Here is a 19,475-nt window from a genome sequence, read left to right as displayed (position 1 = left end):
AATCATCGGACCCGGTAAGCACTGAGCGGTGACCAATTCAGCACCAAAATACAAGAGTGCAAATCTGCCTTGTGCTGAAGAGGCATTTGATATCACAAAGACGCAAATATTGCGATCATTTTTTAAACGTATTGCGTCTGATTCAGTCTTATCGAGAATGAAAACAAAGGAGGAAGCTACCTAACAATTAGGACAAACAAGAATAATATAAAGCCCCAGAAACTGTGATGAAGAAAACACATTACACCCAAAATCAAAATTCAAGTGTCTAAATTATTCCGTCCATGACCTTGCAAGCAGAATGACATTGCCAGGGGCATTTTCCCGCAACTGATTAAGTTACCTTCATTCAAAATCGACAGGCAATTCCGAAGTCAAATTTGAGGGTCACTGCATTCCATACAATTATTGTAGTCGTCAAATAATAATCTCGCTTTTTATTACGTTTACTAACGAAGTTCGACATAGGGTATTCAGGAATAGGAACAGAAAATTTTGGTCAAAGGCCAAGCGCTGGGATCTATGAGGCCATTCAGCGCTGAAAGGGACACTGAGAGTCAAGAAGGTTAAAGATGTGACAGCAGGAGAAGCTTCGCAGTTACACTGTTAAATAATTGCTCGGAAAGGGTGGAAAGTAACATGGAAGAAAGAGAATATGAACGGAAGTACAGTGAAAGCAATGAAAGATGTTTCAGCTAGAGGCCGAAGGGACGCTACAAAGAACCTCAAGTAATGCCTACAGTGCACGCCATGAGGTGCACTGACGGCACTACTCCCCTACGGAGAAATCTTGTGGAGGCATTGCCGAAGGCTCGCGAAAGAGCTGAATTCATTCTGACGTAGATCTAAATTCGCCTTCTCAGTCTTTCATGAAGATAAGTTTGCCCATCTCGCGTCAAAATTTCCCCCTCTAAGAGAAAACCACTTTATCTGTCGCAAATGCTCGTACTCAGAAACAACCCTTTGGCAGGACCGGGAAGCCGTTCGTTCTAGCTCTTGGGATTTGTTCCCGGATGTAAACAGATTCAGAATTCAGGGTAAATCGCAATCAGCGAGCTCGCCTTGGGCTCGCTTAACCGTGGGATTGAAAACGCCATTTACAAAGCAAATCTAATCTTCCCTCGGCCTGCTAATTCTGGACCGAAAGCTCAAAAGGTAATAAGATCAAAATCCCATAAAACAGCGCTGACAAGGAAGCCATTGAACCGCCTTCCTTTGCCTTTCCTTTCATAGGATTTTTTTTTATGGTTAAAAGACAGAGACATTCATGACCATCCTATACGAGCAAAATTGGGATTTCACAGACACCTCCCGCTTTTAAAGCCTTAAGATCTTTCATTTGATAAATATGATGAAAAAGCGACAAATAAATACAATGTAGACTTCTTAAACGAGGTTTCCTTTATACCAGCATCTCAAGTGATGACAAACCCGCCTCTTGAACATTTTAAATTAAAGAAACAGAGGAAGGCAGAGAATTACACATTCTGGAAGTGAATGGAATGAAAGGCATACCAACCCGTTGACCTTCGAGCTTGCGATTTTATTCGAAAAATCAACAAAGGAAATATGTGAATAATGACCTTATGTACGCAAAGCCTACAACAAATTATAAATGTGTCTTACAAATATGCAAAATGCATATTTGCTCTAGGAAGCAGTGGGAGACGGAGGGAAAGGAACAAAAAGTAAAAGGGGAGAGAGAGAGAGAGAGAGAGAGAGAGATTCCTTGTGATGCAACCAGGCGAGGTCTGTGCATATTCTGTTTAATAATCTAATCAGAATAATTATTTCCTGGTTATCTTAATCTAGGAAACAAGAAATAAAGAAATACTTGGCTTAAATGGTGAAAAAGACTCAAGATTCAATTTTTCCCAATAAACAGTAGGAAGGATATTCATTTGGCAGTGAGAAACGAAAGAATAAATTTAATATAAAGCAGAAAATAACGTAAAGTACACAGAAGTGGGATTCTTGGGTCTTCGTTTCGTCAAGCTACTGTGAGAGAGAGATCCGTTCACAACCAGCTAAAAAGTACGAATGATTATTAAGAGATTAATTAGTAGACTTCATTCCAGACTCAACTGACACTTTTCCAAAAAATTAGAGTTCTCGTCGACAATTTCTTTCGAACACAAACACTATGACTAAGTCTTTGTAACGGAAAGGGGAAAAGTAGAAATATCACTGTTGGGACATTAAGGATTTCACGAATTTCTATAATGATTACCCAGCGAAAAACTGAGTTCACGAAGATAGACTTACTTGAAATCGGAAAATGGAACTGCATAATATTTATGCTTCCATGTTTATATTTTCTTTTTATATTCTTTGTGTTTCTTCTACTTTAATACCTTCCTTTCACCTTGTTTATCCCCCTTGAGCCTAACATAATTTGGTCGAAAGATCATATGTTAACTTATGAGAGTAAAGTAAAATGAATATTATATGTATGTATATATATGTAAATATATATCATAATATATAATACACCTATATTGTAATATATATATATATATATATATATATATATATATATATATATACATACTTATATATATGTGTATATATATGTGCGTGTGTACATATCTGCAATAGTCCTCTATGGGCACTAAAATGCCAATACAGACACTTCACCACCTCATGGAAACATGAAAGATTTGAATCGAGCAACAGACCTGCAATCAAGCCTCTTTCCCCTGCTCTTCCTCTTAAACAACCCCTTAATCTGGAAGTTTCAACCCTTTAACGAAAAAGCTCCGGTGGCTTTTAAAATTTATTTCCCCCATCTCGGCTCTTCACGCAAAACTGCCAAAATAACAATAAGCATGAAGGGGCTACTCAGTGTTTTTCCTTGTCTCTGCCACTGGTCCAAAAAAGGGAGGAGGAGGAGAGGGGGGAAGGAGGGGAGAGGAGGGGGGAGGGGATAGTGGGGGTATAGCGTTTCGGAAAACACCCCTGCATAATGGACAGCTATTACGAATTGCATTGTGCGACATCGACCACTTTCGACGATGCGTTCCGTTCGGCAGAATGAGACAAAGCAACTGTCAATCATTCAAAGCACGAGGGGGAAAACAGCCAAGGAAAACTGAAAGGAGTGAGTTGTTTCGTTTGAGAGAGAGAGAGAGAGAGAAAAGAAAAAGAGAGAGAGAGAGAGAGAGTAATAGAGGTCAGCATTCCAAAAATAAAAATTAAAAATCAGATGTAATAATAATAATAATAATAATAATAATAATAATAATAATAATAATAATAATAATAATAATAATAATAATAATAATAATTGCTTGAGTCACTAGAATGGTGAAGAAATCCACAATGGTGTAAGTGTAAATCTATATTAAAAATATATACAGCACGAGAGCTTTCGAGAACCTCTCGTTTTGCATGTATTTTTAACATGTGTTTACACTTACACCATTGTGGATTTCTTCACCAATAATAATAATAATAATAATAATAATAATAATAATAATAATAATAATAATAATAATAATAATAATAACAATAATAATGGTCAGTATTCATTACGAAAATTACCATAAGCAATACTATTTTGCACAACCTAGCACCAGATAAACGAGCAAATATTGCAAAGAATTACTACAGATGATGCATTCGCCTTTTATAATTAAATAAATCTGGAGCCCACAACGATTTCCATCAGTGTAGTGATGATAATGGATATTCCTGAACAGAAGGGACATAGAATTCCCACTGGATTCATTACCCATTTAAAAGGCCATTATTGCGAAGGAAATATGTAAAACTGCAAAAGAAAAAAAATAGAAGATATTGATGTTGCCGTTTACTCAAAATTCTCAAGACCCCTCGTAAAATGAAGCTGGATATATTTGCAAATACAAACAACAAAAAAGAACTCAATTCAAGGGTGGATCCAAATGTGCAACCTTTGTATTCAAGAGAAAAAGGTATAAAATGCATGAAGTAATAGAGGAAACACTTACACACATTTATATTATAGGCTATATATATATATATATATATATATATATATATATATATATATAATATATATATATATATATATATATATATATATATATATATATATATATATATATATATCTTATTCTCAAAAGATTGTATTGAGATGACGTTGCTAACACCCTGCTCTTTCTTCATCCTTGCTGCTGCCACAACACTCTCCTAACTACCAGGTACATTATTCTTTTAGTTCAACAGTTAGAATGGGTTTCTCTCTTCTTTTTTAATTTATATCTGTATCAACATGAATTCGAAATCATCGTCACCATTAGTCGATGAATCGAATCTGTCAGACTTTACATTTTGATGATCTTTTTCCCCTCAGAGATTATTTTCCAGCTACATATTCGTCACCATAAAGTATTATTGTTATTGTTATTATTATTATTATTATTATAACAGAATAGAGTAGAATATGACGTTTATGCAAAGGCCAAGCGCTGGCACCTATGAGGTCATTCAGCCCTGAAACGGAAATTAACAGTAAAAGGTTTTAAAGGTGTAACCGGAAGCAAACTTCGCATTTGCCCTATGAATCAACTGTAAGGAGAGGGGCGGAATGCAGCATGGAAGAAAAGGAATATGAACAGAGTTACAGGATACGGAATGAAAGGGATTGCAGCTAGGGGCCGAAGGGAAGCTGCAAAGAACCTTAAGTGATGGCTATAGTGCACCGCATGCGGTACACTGACGGCACTACCCCCCTGCGGGGATTATTATTATTATTATTATTATTATTATTATTATTATTATTTCTAAAATTTTAGGCAAGTGGCATAAAAGGTCATCACGGTAACGTCCTGGGTAATTTTCCATGGAACATAAAAAAAGAATATTGACAAATAAACAGAGGGGAGAAACAAGCATACATAGCAAGTAGTTAAATGGGAAAATAGCTGTTTAGTAGTTAAATGGGAAAATAGCTGTTTCTTCCACGTTTTAGTTCTTCTTTGGAGGGGTCGTAGAGCTTTCGACTGGCATGCTGTTGGCCCAGCGTTCGACTCTCCGGGCCGCCAATGAAGAATTAGAGGAATTTATTTCTGGTGATAGAAATTCATTTCTCGTCATAATGTGGTTCGGATTCCACAATAAGCTGTAGGTCCCGTTACTAGGTAACCAGTTGGTTCTTAGCTACGTAAAAATAAGTCTAATCCTTCGGGCCAGCCCTAGGAGAGCTGTTAACCAGCTCAGTGGTCTGGTTAAACTAAGATATACTTTTTCTTCCACGTTTTTTTCTTACAATGCATGAACAGTGAGACTTGTCTTTTTAGGATACAGCAAACACAGTCACGAGCATACAGCTGTAAAAGTTCCTTTTACAAAATTGTGCATGAAAATTTCATGTTTTTTCTTTTCCTTCAATTATCATAATTTTCAGTTTTTTTTCATTTTCGTTCTAATGCACAATTTCATAATTTTCAGTTTTTTTCATTTTCGTTCTAATGCACAATTTCATAATTTTCAGTTTTTTTATTTTCGTTCTAATGCACAATTTCATAATTTTCAGGGTTTTTTATTTTCGTTCTAGTGCACAATTTCATAATTTTCAGTTTTTTCATTTTTGTTCTAATGCACAATTTCATAATTTTCTGTTTTTTTCATTTTCATTCTAGTGCACAATTTCTTCGCCTTTCATTCGGTTTTCCTTTATATTTAATTATATTTTCCTTATAAACCCTATATATTCCCTCCATACCAGTATTTTGCATTTCATTTCGTTACTTTAACATTGAGATCATTATATGTTCTCTTCCATTTACCTTCGATATCTCTCTTTCATTACTGTTTCCTCTTACCACTTCGTATATCCTTCCCATATATTATCTCTTCTGCTCCATGACATTTCTTTCCCCTTCCGTTTCACATTTTCTTACCCTTTTCACTACATTTCCCCTTCCGTTTTATTATAATTTCCTTCCCGTATCACCATATTCTCTCTCCCGTTTCATTATACTCTCTATCCCGGCTGAACCGCTCCTAGAATTCCCTTCGTCGTGATAATCAGTTCCTCTAAGAGTTCCCTCCAGCATAATCACTTTCATCTTAGGAGGGGAAGAGAGCGTGAAGGAGTGAGGAGTGAGGAGTGAGGAGGGTCAGGGAAGGAAGGACGGAATGAAGGCCACCAAGGAAGAACAATGAGGTTAAGAGGAGATGGGGGAAGATGGGAGATGGGGAAAAGGTGAAAAGAAGAGCCGGTAAAGAAAGTAAACAGACATGCCTCGTCTGGGAACGGGGGAAGGGAGGATGAGGGGGAGGGGAGGGGAAGGGGGAGATGAGGAGGTGGAGGAGGAGGAGGAGGATGAACAGAGGCAAAGACGGAAATAAAGGGGATAAAGAGGATCGTCTAGAGGTTAAAAATTCTGTTATGCTTATGGCCCTTAAACATATCTTACATGCCCGTGGATGCGTGGCCGGAGGCATAAGTCCAAACCATGCTTAGAAAACAGTATTGTGATAATAATATAGCGCTTACTGTAAAAAATAAATAAACTTATATATATACACACACACACACACACACACACACACACACACACACATATATATATATATATATATATATATATATATATATATATATATATATATATATATATATATATATATATATATATATATATATATTATAAAGCCTGATCCCTTTATGGAGAATGACTCTTGGAAGGTTAAAATCCCAGTATCATTCAAAATGCTTTCCTACACAGTGACTGCGACTCACTACAGTCGACTAACTACAAGATAATTTCACCGTTCTGATGAACAGAATCACCAAGGGTTAAACAAAACGTGTCCAGATAACGCAAACTAATCCAAAGGAAGCAGGCATGATACACAAACATACAAACTCACTATATATACATATATATATATACATATATATATATATATATATATATATATATATATATATATATATATATATATATATATATATATATATATATATATATACATATATATATATACATATATAAATATATGTAAGTATATATATGTAAATGCATACGTACAATATACATGTATACATTTACATACATACTGTACATACATACATGTTTACTTCCTTTGTATTACAGATTAACACAAAGATTCATTTTCCAAAAAAAGAGAAAATAAATTCAAAATTAACCAAATAAAAGTTCCTTAATGCCTCATAAAACTAAATTTTAGATTAGAAAAAAGTCAAATTTTTGGGAGGGTGGCTTCATAACCCTCTTTTTTTTATATATTATATTCAGAAGGACCAACTTGAACATTTCCGCGGAAATAAAGAAAATGAAAGAAAAATGCTATGGCATATCTTTTATGGAAGCTGGTGGAGCTTAATTGAGCTTGGCCCAGCCCCCCAAAAGTTTTTCCATAAACCATTTTTTCGGTAAAATTTCAAAAGCCACTTTCTCCCTCAAGTAAAAAACAAAAAAAAGAGAGCAGATTTAACAAAGGGCCCCGTATAGACCCATTTCACAAATAGATAAATCAAATTAGGCCTGCGATGGATTTGAAAAGATGGTCGCTGAGCTATAAAGATAAAAAAACATTTCAGAGGAAATTAAATGGTAGATTGGCGTAGATTTCACTAAAGAAACAGAATGAAGAACTTATGACTAATAAGAAATAAAGATGGAAAATACCAGGCAGTGGCAGAAAAATGACAGACAGACTTACTTAATGTTGAAAAGATAAAACCAGAACGTAAATAAAATTCAAGACAAATAATAAACTGTAGAGATAAAAGGATAACAGATATTAAAATGGTTCTGGAAAAGGAATTACTGACAGACCTACAAATAATCAGTAATTCATAATAGAGGAAGCGATGATTATGGCTGATATACCATAAAGCAACAGCTATGAAGAGAAAAAAGCATAAAATACTAAAATAAAATTACTGAAAAAAAAAAGACGAAAAGACGAGAATGATTAAGCTCAAATGATGAAACAAGAGATATAAGAAGATACAGAAAAAAAGAGACAGACAGACACAGACAGATAAAAAGCATAATAAGCAGCATAGGCAGAGAAAAGTATACTGGACGGACGAACAGAAGCCGGAAAAATAATTCGCTCAGAAAATGTAAGAGAAGAATGCGAATAATAATTGATATGATCCATCTATAACAGTTAAATAGTTCGGAGCGTCTATTTTGCCTAATGAACTTATTATTTTAGGCCTCCGGATTAAGCATTCCTCCCGTCCCTCCCCGAACACCCCACCACACCAACCCAACAACCCCCGTCACCCCACGTTGCTAATGGGCCCGGCTGTATTTCATGACTCATAAAAATAATCTCTTAATGGACTATCAGTTTTCCGACTGGGCTATGAAAGTGTGATGGAAGTTTTGCAATAATAATACTAATCATTATTGTAATTTGCCTGAGCAGTGTGTCCCAAGTACTTTACAAATAATAATAATAATCTTTTTCGCGCGTGCGCAAGTGGCCAATCACGTATACACACAAGAAAGTAGAAAACTTCATTTTCCTCCATTCATAATAACGTAGGCGGAAATTTTCACTGTCTGTTGTTATAAGCATCCTTACTACATTTATCATTACAAGGCAATTAGACCTTTATTACAACGTTAAGTAAGGCAGCTGGAAAATCATCATTCTCGTGATAATATTGGCTCCTTTACCTGTAAATCTAAACCGGATGTGTCCAAAAGTCACGAAGTTGTACGAGAGGATATTTTACGTTATACACACACACACATATAAATTTATATACATATATATATAAACAAAGGACTGGGTCGAACAAATAACTAGTTTTAAAAGCAATAAATTACAATTAAGGAGATCAAGGTTCACAGGGAATGTGTGAGGAATCATTTTTTCACTGTATGAATGTAAATTTGACGAAATCTACTGTAAAAATGACAGCCATAACATTGCTTAGTGGACAAGGCAAGGTGTATTATAGGATGTTGATCAAGTAAGACAGATGCCAGAAGGATTAATGGAATGGAATCGAAGGCCAAGCGCTGGGACCTATGAGGTCATTCAGCGTGAAAGGGAAATTAAGGGTAGAAAGGTTTGAAAGGTGCAACAGGAGGAAAACGTCGTAGTTGTACTCCACAAACAATTGCTAGAGAGGGTGGAAAGTCTGATGGAAGAAAGAGAATATGAACGGAGGTACAGTAAAAGGAATGAAAGAGGCTGCAGGTTAGAAATAAGGGACGGAGGTAAAGAACCTATAATGCTTACAGTGCACAGCGTGAGGTGGACTGACGGCACTATCCCCGTACGGGGAGTACAGAAAATAGGTTTTTGAGAACGATAAAAAACGATGAAGCATGTATTAGAATACTGGAGTAAAAATCGGTCTGCCAGTAGGGTGTGTAATATCTCGTCTGTTGTGTTATATCTTCATGGACGGAACGAGAACTCAGAGAAAGGATATTAAATGTAGGTACAATATTGTAGGATAAGAAAATGAGTTGTGAATGTAGCGTGGAATGGTTTATGTTTGTGTACTTCCGGCTGGTGATAATGACGAAAAACTGCAGAAACCGGCAAATGTTTGAAAACGTTTGCACGAAGAGAAAGCGTAAATTAGAATCCAGAAAGATGGAGAACAGTATGTTAATACCGAAGAAAATAGGAAATAGAATTGAGGAGTAGATACAACTGATGATGGTAAAATGAGGAAAGAATAAAGTCACAAAACAGATGAAGCACGAAGGTAGCAAGGTGTTTACGTAAAACTGGAAAGGGACTTTGAGCGTTCATGTACACCATGGTGGGAATGTATCAAGGGGTTGTCGAACTACACTTCTTTTATGGAAGCGACAAAAAAGGACACAACTGTTAAAATGTAGTGTTTTTGTAGCGTATGCTGTATAAGAAGGACTGAAGGGGTGAGAAATGATGAAATGTGTAGAAAGGATGGAGGGCGACAGGTTGTTATAATACTGAAGTGTCAGGAGGTAGGAGAGGAAGACCTAGAAAGGGTTAATAGGCGTGAAAGAGGCTTGGGAAAGGAAAGGTGTTAGTATACATAGAGCCCGAGAGTGCCTCCAAGACACAAGATTCTTAGTGCAGTGTGTGTAAGAGGATTCAGCATGCTGCTGATGAGCTCCCTGTGTAAGTTTATGACGGAGCTAATGTTATGCAAGCTTTCTAAATGAGTGGTTCACCCCAAGTTCAGTATAAAAGTATGAATGCAGCATTGTGGCGACCCTATCACCCATCTTTAAATACTTTAATCAGCCAATGTGGGCTCCGTGACTGCGCGCAGCCTTGCTCACTTCACGTATGCTAGGTCTATGGATGTTTCCCAGCTCACTTCTCACCCACCTGTAAATAGGTACCATCATCTGCTTGGGTCACGAAAAATGGCGCAGGGCGAGCAACCTCATCCCTAGACTCTCTATAAAACCAGAATGCTACACCTTCACGGCGCCACCCCTTCCAGAAGGAAGAGAGAATGTATGCCCTCAAGTTCTCAGTAGACTTTTCGTAAGAGGTCGCTAGCCGTGAACCCTTTTTCACACAGAATAGAACAGAATGTAGAATTTAGGCCAAAGGCCAAGCACTGGGACCTATGAGATCATTCAGCGCTGAAAGAGAAAATGACAGAAAGAAGGTTTGAAAGGTGTAATAGGAGGAAAACCTCCCAATTGTATTATGAAACAATTGTTACAGAGGGTGGGAAGTCAGATGTAAGAAAGAATATGAATGGAGGTATAGTGAAAGGAATGAAGTTGCAGATAGAGACCAAGTGACGCTGCAAAGAACCTTAAGTAATGCCTACAGTGCACCACGTGATGAGATGCACTGACGGCACTAACTCCCCTACAGAGCTTTTTCACTTAGGTTGCAATGTACCAAAGTACAACAACCAAGTAGAGCAGTGGCACAGGGAACGCATCAACTCTCACCCTGCAACCAGCTGGATATTTCATTGCTTTAGCCAACAGAGGAATAATGGCATTTAATGAAACGTACCCATAAGTGTGTTAACTTTACCAGTACACCTAAGTTTATATATATATATATATATATATATATATATATATATATATATATATACATATATATATATATATATTTATACTTATATGTGTGTATGTATGTATATATATATATATATATATATATAGCCTATATATGTGTGTGTGTATGTGCATGTATGTACGTATGTATATATATGTATGTGTGTCACGTATGTATATATCAGGGGTGTGTGTCATACATTATATATATAAACCCTCCTATATATATATATATACTGTATGTATATATATATATATATATATATATATATATATATATATATATATATATATATATATATATATATATATATATGTGTGTGAGTGTTGTTCATGTTATTTCAAACTTGATATTTTACAAAAGAAACTGGAAAAACAATCATTCTTAGGAAACATCATAAGATATAATCATTCCTTATAACGTCATGCGAAGAAAACGTGTAAAACTTAAAAAGTCAGCCACTGGAAACAAGGCAATGCCAATGTCACGAATAGCAACGAAATCACAACGAAAATGTAATCGAATCTTGCATCTGGCAGACAATCCAAACTAAACGTAACGGCTGAATCGTGCGGCTGGCAGAGCATTCAGTAGTCCCATGTCACTCATAATCCGATAAAAAAAAAATTCATTCGCTCATGAACAAACAAAACAATTCGTAAGTCATGTTACCCGATCCTCCTTGCAACAAGACATTTATGTTTAATGTGAATAATGACAAAGAAATCATAACGCTCGACAAGCAGAGACGGGATTAGAATGACTGGCAAATCTTAGCACAAACTAATAATACTTCATCAATAAGCATGCCTTGGAATGTACGAGAATGCGTTTGTGCTTTTTGTATCACGAAGCAGAGATTCCATTTTCTTTAACAGACAGCCAGCACTCGGAATGTCTTTAAATATTTATTTCCCGTAAACAATGCTAAATAAAGTTGAGTTGCAAATCAAAGTATCTCAAGTCTTTTACGCAGGATCTGCTTATATATATATATAGAGATAGAGAGAGAGAGAGAGAGATATATATATATATATAATAGTTTTATGACACTATTCTCTGGTGGTTCCACGGATCTGGGCCTCCTTAGTGAGCAACTCAAGTGCAAATTATAGAGTATTAAAGCACCAAATCGTAAACCAAGGTATACATATAGAGTATATATATATATATATATATATATATATATATAATATATATATATATATATATATATATATATATATATATATATATATATATAAAATATATATATATATATATATATATACTGTTCATATGTGTGGGTGGCACTGTGGCGTGATTGGTAACACTACCTATCAACATAAAGCACCCAGCTTCAACTCCGGGACTATCATGGGAATGTATTAGCAAATTCACCCACAAAAGTCTTGCCGACAACCAAAAGGATATCACCTGGAGCAACCCTATTTATACATAAGGTCTTCATTTTCCCTATTGAAATGGTTCCCCCTAGGGAGGAAGTATTTTGGAATTGGCTGATAGCCCCCATGCCCTCCTCTACCGAGTTGCAACCCATCAAAATCATCTAAATATCTATTACATAATTCACTGCTTAACTAAAAAGTTACAATGAATTTTACGAAATGTCCCTAAAGACTTCGGCCTCAGGGGAAATCGAACACTTCTCTCTCTGGAAAGAATTGTGACCCCCTGACCACGTTCTCTCTCTCTCTCTCTCTCTCTCTCTCTCTCTCTCTCTCTCTCTCTCTCTCTAAAAGGCATTCCCTATCAGTACTATTAATATAATCTGTATTCACTCTGATGTGCAAAGAGAGAGATAAACAGAATTTACTCCACTACTTCAAGGGACTATAGATTCGTCTTATTCCGATAAATTTCCAGCAAGAAAAAGGGTCTACGATATTTATGGATGGCATAATGGAAGTGACTGAAACGACGTCTCACAAGCAACACAACTTCCTCCACCCTCTTCCACCCACCCAAGCGATCAACTCATTTCGGCCACATATAGAACTGATTAAATCTAAAACGCCTCCGTGAATATGTGAACGGGATTCGTCTCAAGGTTTATTTAAAGGTTTCTATATTCAGTTCTGCTTTATTCCCTTTCGTTCTTTGCTACGCATATATAATAGTAATAATCATATTTAAAGAACGTTCGTAATAGTAATCATAATAATAAGAGAAAGGTGTCAAAACAAAATCATAATCAATGAAAGAATGTTAAGAACTCGAAAACATTACCTGAAGCAGAAAAAATAGACCTATCTGTCCACTATTATGTAATTTTATTAAGTCATTACTACGTTATTCAGAAAATACTGTGGAAACAAAGACAGCTCAATTCCTATTCAATATGTTTAATAAGTACATACTGTAGACCGATATATCCAGTTTTGGACATGTACGCATGCACTATGTGCCTGCATAAATGCAAATACATTTCACCACAAGAACGTGAAATTGACAGAAGTTTACCTTATCTCAGACCTCATCAATTCATAAGTTATAGGAAATGGTGCTGAAAATCTTTTGGGAATTAACAAAGAATTCTGATTATCATGAAATCCGCCAGCCACTTCAATTAAACATATCCGCCAAATAATCCGTCATGCAATGTCTTATTAGCAAGAAGAAGCATTTTCACACACACACACACACACACACACACACACACACACACACATATTATATTATATATATATATATATATATATATATATATATATATATATATATATATATATATATATATGTATGTGTAATATGTGTATGTATATCGATTTCTGCACATATATAAACCTACTAATTCTTTACTGTTCCTTCGTAGTACAGAAAATCCAGTACCCCACAGGAGACGTACAGTACTTAATATCTTCGATTTTTGGAGGTCTAAATAATGCCATTGTCCTTTTCGACTATTGTGTGCGGTGCAACAGTGTTAAAAAAATAAAAAAAAACTTGAACCCTTCCTCACGAGCCCTACCATGACATTTCTAGAAGCTCCGTAACTTAACTATCATTTGTCGAGAAGTGGTACTGCACAAGCGTGAGAAGGGAACCCGAAATTAATTCCCTGCCTTATTAAAATAAATGTGATCGTAAAGTGGCACTCATTGAAATAAAACATTGAGGCATCTCTCCCAAAATAAAGTCAAGAGTTGAGGTCTTAGGCTAACCCAGCAACAACGGAAATAAGACAACCAAACGCGCACTTAGATCTGTGTACCAAATTTTAATTGAAATAAAATAAGGCCCACGTAAAGACAATAGTTTAATTTTACCTTCTGGTTCCCGAACACTACTCATGAATATGATCTACCTGTTCGTGCATCCGTTGGCTTCTGAATAACATCATAATTCCTATCGATAGGCCTACGTGACGGCTATAATTTTCAATAACGTCCATCTCCCTAGTCCTAATTTATAGCACTGAATAAGCTTACTTTGGCCTTTCACTAGGCAAAGCACCATGGCAGATGATTTCATCATCTGTCATGGCAAATGAAATATTTTCAATGGTTTACTACAAACGTCAGAAGGGGGAATAAGCCTGGCTCAACAATACTAGCTGAGGTGCCAAGGGATTTACGTGGTACCTGCAACGCCGAGTGAAATAAATAAAATCCCATTTATTTTTGTTACACAACCCACACGACTACGTGATCTTAAATCTCCCTCGGCCCATTAAGAAAATGAGGTACAATTACTCATTCATGCATTATTCGTCAAGTAATCAAGACGACAGGTAAAACCAACGAGTCTAGACTTAGCCTATGACACCTGTATCCTACACTCGCGCTTTACTTACAGCTATTTCGCTTGTATGTTGCCAAGATCGTATATAAACATACCACGCATAAGTCTTCTCGCATATTTGCAAGCTTAAAATAAAATGTACCTGACAGATAGTTTTCACCTGGACAAAATACCTGCTGGCGTTCCGACCGTTACACAGTTTCAAATAGATTTTTAAACCTCACGTACCGATCAGCTACTACTTTAGCATTCACGATACAACACTAAAAGTCGCTTAGCCGTTTAACGAGAAACAACGAGGCACCCATTTAACCATGAAATCATTACAATACATTGACAAACTGGACATGTTGCGGAGGACTTACTTGGTGTACCATCCCGATCAGCTCCACTGCCTTTACTAAACCTTCACCGACTGTGTCGTCTGCTGCAACAACAACAAGACAACTGACTCGAGCTTTGCGCAAAACCCGTCGTCGTCTCTCGCGTGCCGCGTTCGTCTGCTTTCTTTTCGACAATGAGGAAACTCCCGCCTTTCTTTACGCAGAAAGTGAACAAAACGGCATTAAGTCGTAATGTTCTTTTGGCCATAAAGATATCGTTTATTCTATGAAGAACTACGAAGAGAATGGTATAATTTCATTTCTGCCGCTGATTAAAACATTATCTCTTCGCTAAAGTGTAATTGGGACGATAAAATAACTCGTTTAGGTCCGTTTGCTTCAAGAAAAAACGTTCCCCATACAGTCGAACGTTTCTTGCAGGTCTAGGGAGGGAAGAGTAAACGATTTTCCATTGACTTCGAACTCCCTCTGAACAAATCTCTCTCTCTCTCTCTCTCTCTCTCTCTCCGTAACCTATCTCTTCTCGTTATTATACCGATCGTCTCTGTTGCATTGATGGTATTTTACTTTAATATAAAGAGTACTAATTGTACAGTTAGCCAATGGTATGTAGGTAAGTAGGTTGCCATGTTTCGGAGAGAATGGCCGTTGCTTTGTACACAGAATGTTATAGCTGGGTCTGCAAGATCAATAAAACGCAGCTGAAGAGCGCATCTGTTTTAGCAAGGCCCAACTGGAGAGCAACTGAGTTAGTTTATGAAATCTCCACAGTGTTTATTCGCTTGAGTTTGTGAGTTTCTTTGATAAATGTTTACAATTTACTTACCTTGTAGAGATGTGACTGTTCACAGGTTAGATAAAGAGATCACTGGAAGATTTGTAATTCTGGAATTAAAGCCTAAATTTCGCAGATTATTATCCGTAAAGACAGGTTGATTTGCACTAAGCTCAACCATTGTGTGTACATGCAAAGGTTTATATATATATATATATATATATATATATATATATATATATATATATATATATATATATATATATATATATATATATATATATATATATATATGTATACTGTATATATATATAATATATATATATAGATATATAAAACACATATTCATGGTTATGGTTCTGAAGTAAAAGACGAAAGCTGTTGCAATGTTGTTCTATCACTAAACTTTTGCAGACAGCTGATTCAGCCATTAGCTCGTGACTACCATCAAGAACGACGAAATCTGCAGTAAAACTCACCTTTTCACTCATCCTACTCCCATCTGTGCCACTAATATTAACATTTATTGTTATAACCTTCATGTTTCCATATTACCACCACAACCCTACTCTTGCTCAGACATACAACTTTCTCCCCTTGGAAATACTCAAACTTTTTCGCTAGTTTATGCAGTTTCTCTTTAACAACACCCCCACCCTCCCCCCGGCGCAATCAGTATTGAAACATTACAAACCTCAGCCATTCCGCACTCCTCTTGATGTCAGTTTTCTTCTCACACACTCTGCACATGCATCTGCTGTCCTTTTTCTAACTTACATCACTCCACCCAAAAAGATATTAAACAAGAAAAATGGGCCAAAGTTTCTTCGGCGCAAACGAGTTTTCTGTACAGCCGCTAAGCGTGTACTCAAGGCCACCGAAAATAGATCTATCTTTCGGTGGTCTCGGTATAATGCTGTATGAGCCGCGGCCCATGAAATTATAACCACGGCCCGGTGGCAGCTTATCCTATATCATCGCCAGAAGCACGATTCTGGCTAAATTCAATCTTACATAAAATAAAAATTACTGAGGCTAGAGGGCTGCCATTTGGTATGTTTGTTGATTAGAGGGTGGATGATCAACATAGCAATTTGCAGCCCTCTAGCCTCAGTATTTTTTTAAGATCTGAGGGCGGACAGAAAACAGTGCGGACAGACAATGCCGGCACAATAGTTTTCTTTTACAGAAAACTAAAAGCCACAGAGGCCTAAAATGAGCTTGTATCAGATCCAATGTTAACTCCAAGCCAGTCACGCTCCTGTTTATACATTACAACGCTTGTGTTTTTATTATTATTATTATTATTATCATTATTATTATTATTATTATTTTCTAATTTAACTTCTATACCACATACCCTCAACACCCCAAAGTTCCTCCTCTATGGATCTTATCATAAAATTTTCTATGTTAGCGTATATTATATATACAAATATATATATATATATATATATATATATATATATATATATATATATATATATATATATGTATAATTCGTATTGCCACACCTGCATGTCCCTTATCACACGTCAGTTGTCTATATTTTACTAGTGAACAGGGATGCAACAGAAGTGTCCAAATATATGGTTGCAAATGTGTATATAATGTTCTTATGGGTCTTTTTATCTTCATAATATGTATATATATATATATATATATATATATATATATATATATATATATACATATATATATATATATATATATATATATATATACATACATATGCATATGCATATATATATGTGTGTGTCTATAGATATATATATATATATATATATATATATATACTATATATATATATATATATATATATATATATACTAATATATATATGTGTGTGTTAAGTATATATATATATATATATATATATATATATATATATATATATATATATATATATATATATATATATGTACATATATATATACACACACACACATATATATATATATGAGTGTATTATATATGTGTGTTTGTGTGTGTGAAATCTAAGCGTCACACTGAACAAATCTATACTATTGCAACAGTGAGAATGCAAAAAACATTTAACTTCTCGATTCCTTGATATTTTTATTGCCTAATCCCTCATGAACCTGAAAACCGTTTTTGGAAACGAAGCTCAAAAAATTTGAAAAATAAAAACTTTCTCAAGGGCAGGTATTAAACCTGGGACAGAAGTAGGCTTAGCAGTCAAGCATCTAAAGGATTTAGGATATATTGGAAAGTTATCAGAAACGTCGAGACAGTTTTTAATGCGAAGCAATCAAATAGATACCTGAGTATCTTATAAGTAGCGTAAACCGCTACATTGTTTGCGGGTTTTTGTTTTTTTACGTTATAAAAATAGTCATTAGAAAGTAATGAAATCTTTTTAACCGGTATGCTTGTCTTTTAGCCTGAGTGTATATACTGTATATATATAGATAGATAGATAGATAGATAGATAGATAGATAGATAGATAGATAGATAGATAGATATATTATTGTATATATATACACATACATACATATACATATGCATGTATGTATATGTATATATACACAAACACACACACACACACACACACACATATGTTATATATATATATATATATATATATATATATATATATATATATATATATATATATATATATATATATATATATACTGTATATATATATATATATATATATATATATATATATATAGAGAGAGAGAGAGAGAGAGAGAGAGAGAGAGAGAGAGAGAGAGAGAGAGAGAGAGAGAGAGAGAGACGAGGGAAAGGGGGAGAGAGAGAACGAGAAATTGAGATACACATCCCATGAAACAGAATTGTCTACCACTGAAGATATCAATATCGTCTGAAAGGAGCTGTTTCCGGCGGGGGACCCTTTTTTCTATTGTCATTCCATTTACGGTTTGCCCTGCGCACGCTTTCACTTTCACACACTTTCACACTCACACTCACACTCACACTTTCACATACGCTCACATTTTCACACTCACACGCGCCCCGCCATAACCACCACCGTAAAATTGCAATTGAGATTCCGTTTACCTTTGGATGGAGGGCGGGGATGGAAAGGGAGTTTTCCCCTCCATTCGCCACCCTCCCCCTCTTCCTCCTCCCCACTTTACGCCACCCTACTTTTTTACCTTTTTTTTTTTCGTACGAATAGTTCTGTCAACAGATGCTCGATTCTATCAAATGAATCACGGCAATGTTACATTCATTACTGATTAAAGATGTTTGAAGTGCAAGTTTCGATTTTCGTCTTTGTGTCTGCAAAGCTAAATATCGTCATAAAGTATAATGTCAATACAGTAAAGACGAGAAGACATTCGACTATCAAACAAAAGAAAAGCAAACAAATTAATAAATAAAACAAAATCTAACGAACCTATAACATAAAGATCACTCAGTATCGAGAACCTCCTGTCTTCATCATCCCCTCAATGAGAAGAGCATAACTTAAAGGCGACATTTCTCCGAGATTCCAAAAGACCAATACTTGGCCCGATTATAGTCACGTCATCGAGGAAGAGATATATATAAACGAGGCCAATTTCCTATCTTTCAACAAGGTCGAATTCCCTTCAATTCCGAT

The 19,475-nt window shown here is 35.6% G+C and overlaps 1 protein-coding gene across 1 annotated transcript in view; it reads right to left on the bottom strand.

Annotated features, from left to right (window-relative positions):
* The window catches only part of LOC136845296 (ergosterol biosynthetic protein 28 homolog), a 238,813-nt gene extending 223,569 nt beyond the window's left edge, over positions 1-15,244 (bottom strand). Inside the window, exon 1 of the mRNA XM_067115489.1 lies at positions 15,123-15,244. Within this exon, the coding sequence (XP_066971590.1) occupies positions 15,123-15,134 (12 nt within the window). The 5' untranslated portion in view covers positions 15,135-15,244. The remainder of the gene's footprint in view (positions 1-15,122) is intronic.
* Between the last annotated feature and the right edge of the window lie 4,231 nt (positions 15,245-19,475).

Source organism: Macrobrachium rosenbergii, chromosome 2 (genome assembly GCF_040412425.1).
Source record: "Macrobrachium rosenbergii isolate ZJJX-2024 chromosome 2, ASM4041242v1, whole genome shotgun sequence".
Lineage (NCBI taxonomy): Eukaryota > Metazoa > Arthropoda > Malacostraca > Decapoda > Palaemonidae > Macrobrachium > Macrobrachium rosenbergii.
The sequence above is the reverse complement of the archived record's forward strand: the minus strand, read 5'-3'. Positions and strand labels throughout refer to the sequence as shown.